The sequence below is a fragment of the Nicrophorus vespilloides genome, unplaced genomic scaffold, assembly GCF_001412225.1.
Source record: "Nicrophorus vespilloides isolate i.1.1-1 unplaced genomic scaffold, Nicve_v1.0, whole genome shotgun sequence".
Lineage (NCBI taxonomy): Eukaryota > Metazoa > Arthropoda > Insecta > Coleoptera > Silphidae > Nicrophorus > Nicrophorus vespilloides.
The window spans coordinates 1-3,932 of record NW_017097781.1 but is presented as its reverse complement, the minus strand read 5'-3'; the positions used below and the strand labels follow the sequence as shown (position 1 = coordinate 3,932).

Below are 3,932 nucleotides of genomic sequence, written 5' to 3'. Positions count from 1 at the left end.
AATGAAATGTGAAAACACTGTTTTTCTTTTCATTTTTTCAACTTTGAATGCGAATTACAGCCGTAAGGATACACCGTAATATATCAATACTTTCTACATTCCTCAAACATTCAGCTTTTATATCCATCTTTTTGATCCAATATATCTGCTGTAGCTTCTGAGAAAATCACTATAATGTGGATACAATTACAGCGTCCTTGAAAAGATACAAACTTGAACTAATTAATAATATATTTGAACTACTAATTTACTTTATTTTAAAAGATTTTATAGCTTACGTCCTTAATTTAATTAAAAATATGAGATTAATATTAAAGTATAACTATTGTATCGTTCATTCAACTTTGATATTGGGAAAAGAAATGTTTCAATTCAAATTAATTAACAGTGATTCATTGGAAAAACACTTTTCGATTAATCATCTCGTCGAAAGCAGACTAAATTTATAAATCACTAAATCATCGTGACTTCTTAATCTCCACCGAAGTTGATTCAAACAATGAAACGAAAAACAACGGTATTTACATTAAATGAATTTGAAAAACTTTTCCACCGCTAAATGTGTTTGTTCGCCGGATTAAAAGTTTCCTCACCCAAATAAGAGATGGAGATCAAGTAGCCACGTTCCTCGAGGGAGATGTCCAGATCGCAGTGGGCCACAGGGATCAAATAAGAGATGGTCGTCGTCTCGAACAGGGACGCCCATCCGGACGGAATCGCGACCAAGATTAACCAAAGGTTGAATTTACCGAATCCTGTAGCGGTGATCGCAGTCTCGAAATCGGTCTTTTCGTTTTCTACCAGAAGATTTTTGTTAATGTTGAGTATGCATGTTGAGTTAACACTAAGACTTACTGTCGAATTTCTCGGGGAAATCGTACTTTTTGCCGAAGAAGAACCCCTTCAGCGCTCCACCGATTCCGCCGACACCTTTCATCCTTCTTTCAAATTATTATTAATATTATTATTAACTCTTGCGATTGCAGTGGAATAAGAACGCGACGTCTTCAGTCATGAGACCGTTCGCTCGCGAAACCTCACCTGGCGAAAAACTGGCCTCAGATGAACGCGTGGACGCGTTTATATCAGATTTAGCGTAGATCTGCTCCCATGACGTTTCTTGTTTGCGCTCGGATTACATTTGTTAACACAACTGCAAAATCTAGTTGTTTCCTTTCCACTTTCATTCATCGCAGAGGCACGCTTTCAATGTGTGCTCTGCGAATTTCATCAAAAGTTAATTCTTTAACGCTCGATTTCATCGATCGTCTCACCTTATTTGACGCGTCGCATTCAATTGTTGCGATTGACCATGGAAACGCGTTAAATCTAAAAGTTATGTCATTGTCATTCGAATTGAGAATTTCCCTTTTATTTCTTTCTTTCCACACTTTTTCCTAAATTTTAGTGAATAATCATGGCGAATCCGGTTCTGTCTCTCAACGAGAACTTCATGTACAACAGCATGCTCGCAAGGGCCTTGCTCCAACTCGTCTCCGTCACAGGTTCAATCTCTTCACATCTTCAATCTCATTTAACATTACTTCTTCATTTAACTCTGTTACAGAACGCGACATTCTGCAGTTATGGCTGGACAAACTGCACGAGATGGACGAGAATTCGGACGAGATGAGCATCCGCAACGAGTACATGTGGTTCCTGCTTCTTCAGCTGCAGAACAAGAGGATAATTCAGCCGTTCAACAAGAGTCCGCCGAATCTGAAGTTGAAGCCGCTCAAAAATGTTTTGGTGAGTGCAATCGTAAATCATTTTGCGCGAACTTTTCCACCTGATCCTTATCTCCTCGCGTCACGGTGTTGAGCAATTCGTTCCTTTTGCAGCCTCAGCACGTTTACGAAGAAGTCCTCACCTCCACCGAGCAGAACATGTCGTGGTTGGGACAAGCGGGAGAGGAACCTTCTTCTAAAGAGACCGACGATAACATCGCAGATCCACCTTCATCTCTGCCCTGCATGTTCCTGCAGAATCAACCGACTCCACGAAACGGAATCATCTGTTACTTTGCGGCGTTCAGTGATCAGGATTATTAAAAAATTGTACTTTGAAACGCAAATCTAAAAGTCAGTAAACATTGAACTTTCTTTACTTTTGTTAATCATCGGAAGCGACAATTATTTAACATTGAGTTTTCTCAATGAACATAAAAATTTATTTATCTATGGAAGCAAATAGTGGAAAGCGTTCGAGAACGATTACGTTCTGTAAATATTACCGGTTAAAAGTGGAATCAGCTACGAAAACAATTATATTTTTTTCAACAACGTTACAAACAAAAATTTTGAATTTATTTTATTTTTGTAGCTAATCACATGGCAAATATTTACATTAATTTTAAACAATAACAAAAAAAAAAATGAAATTTTCTTAAATTAAGTCTATGAAAAAGAGATGAAACAAAACGGTAACGTTTCTTTTACTTTGTAGAAATGAATCAAGTGGGTGGGCAAACAATATTTTTGAGTGCTTCAAGATTCGATTGTTTCACTTTTGACAGTAAAAATGTTAATTAACCGTATAAAAAATTATCGAAAAGAAAAACGTAATGATAATTAGTTTACAATTAATAGCAGTAATTAAGATAAATATATATAATAAAATACAGTGAGATTGCATTTTTCAGCTATAAAATTTAATTGGTTTAACTTTGACATTTGATTGTAGGAAAACGATACAAAGAAACAACAAAGTAGGCTCATCGGAAAAATCGTAGTTTTACCTTTAATTAGATTACTTTAGTTTACAATTAGCTGAAGTAATTATCGAAATATACAATGAAATGTAAAAACATTGCATTTTTCAGCTATAAAATTTAATTGGTTTAACTTTGACATTTGATTGCAGAAAAACGATACAAAGAAATAACAAAGTAGGATCATCGGAAAAATCGTAGTTTTAACTTTAATTAGATTACTTTAGTTTACAATTAACTGAAGTAATTATCGAGATTTACAATGAAATGCAAGAACATTGCATTTTTATTTTCAGGTATAAAATTTTATTGGTTTAACTTTGACATTTGATTACAGAAAATGATACAAAGAAATAACAAAGTAAGCTCATTATAAAAATCATAGTTTTACCTTTAATTAGATTAGTTTAGTTTACAATTAGCTGAAGTAATTATCGAGATTTACAATGAATTGTAAAAACATTGCATTTTTTTGTTCATCTATAAAATTTAATTGGTTTAACTTTGACATTTGATTGTAGAAAAACGATACAAAGAAATAACAAAGTAGGCTCATCGGAAAAATCGTAGTTTTACCTTTAATTAGATTACTTTAATTTACAATTAGCTGAAGTAATTATCGAGATTTTCAATGAAATGTAAAAACTTTTTTTTCATCTATAAAATTTTATTGGTTTAACTTTGACATTTGATTGTAGGAAAACGATACAAAGAAATAACAAAGTAGGCTCATTGGAAAATCATAGTTTTAACTTTACTTAGATTACTTTAGTTTACAATTAGCTGAAGTAATTATCGAGATTTACAATGAAATGTAAAACATTGCATTTTTTATTTTCATCTATAAAATTTTATTGGTTTAATTTTGACATTTGATTGCAGAAAAACTATACGAACAAACAACAAAGTAGGCTCATCGGAAACATCATAGTTTTACCTTTAATTAGATTACTTTAGTTTACAATTAGTTGAAGTAATTATCGAAATATACAATGAAATGTAAAAACATTGCATTTTTTATTTTCATCTATAAAATTTTATTGGTTTAACTTTGACATTATATTACAGAAAAACGATACAAAGAAACAACAAAGTAGGCTCATCAAAAACATCATAGTTTTACCTTTAATTAGATTACTTTTGTTTTTAATTAGATGAAGTAATTATCGAAATATACAAGAAATGTAAAAACATTGCATTTTTCATCTATAAACTTTAATTG

The 3,932-nt window shown here is 32.5% G+C and overlaps 2 protein-coding genes across 2 annotated transcripts; one reads left to right on the top strand and one right to left on the bottom strand.

Annotated features, from left to right (window-relative positions):
- Positions 1–428: 428 nt before the first annotated feature.
- On the bottom strand, positions 429–1,028 carry LOC108560971. The gene is made up of 2 exons (XM_017918712.1): positions 856–1,028; positions 429–797 (listed from the first exon to the last, which is right to left on the bottom strand). Exons 1-2 carry the CDS (start codon positions 935–937, stop codon positions 556–558), a joined length of 324 nt encoding a protein of 107 aa, XP_017774201.1. The 5' UTR covers positions 938–1,028; the 3' UTR covers positions 429–555.
- Positions 1,029–1,205: 177 nt separating this feature from the next.
- LOC108560970 lies at positions 1,206–2,248 on the top strand. The gene is made up of 3 exons (XM_017918711.1): positions 1,206–1,505; positions 1,568–1,749; positions 1,842–2,248. The coding sequence occupies exons 1-3, from the start codon at positions 1,418–1,420 to the stop codon at positions 2,049–2,051; spliced, it is 480 nt and encodes a 159-aa protein (XP_017774200.1). The 5' UTR covers positions 1,206–1,417; the 3' UTR covers positions 2,052–2,248.
- The last annotated feature ends 1,684 nt before the right edge of the window (positions 2,249–3,932 follow it).

What these genes read in the sequence shown, in the direction of transcription:
- LOC108560970 (XM_017918711.1), top strand. Translation starts at nt 1,418, where the DNA reads ATGGCGAATCCGGTTCTGTCTCTCAACGAGAACTTCATGTACAACAGC. An exon ending in CCAACTCGTCTCCGTCACAG is followed by an intron (nt 1,506 to 1,567) that starts GTTCAATCTCTT and finishes ACTCTGTTACAG; the next exon opens with AACGCGACATTCTGCAGTTA. An exon ending in AGCCGCTCAAAAATGTTTTG is followed by an intron (nt 1,750 to 1,841) that starts GTGAGTGCAATC and finishes TTCCTTTTGCAG; the next exon opens with CCTCAGCACGTTTACGAAGA.
- LOC108560971 (XM_017918712.1), bottom strand. Translation starts at nt 937, where the DNA reads ATGAAAGGTGTCGGCGGAATCGGTGGAGCGCTGAAGGGGTTCTTCTTC. An exon ending in TTTCCCCGAGAAATTCGACA is followed by an intron (nt 798 to 855) that starts GTAAGTCTTAGT and finishes ATCTTCTGGTAG; the next exon opens with AAAACGAAAAGACCGATTTC.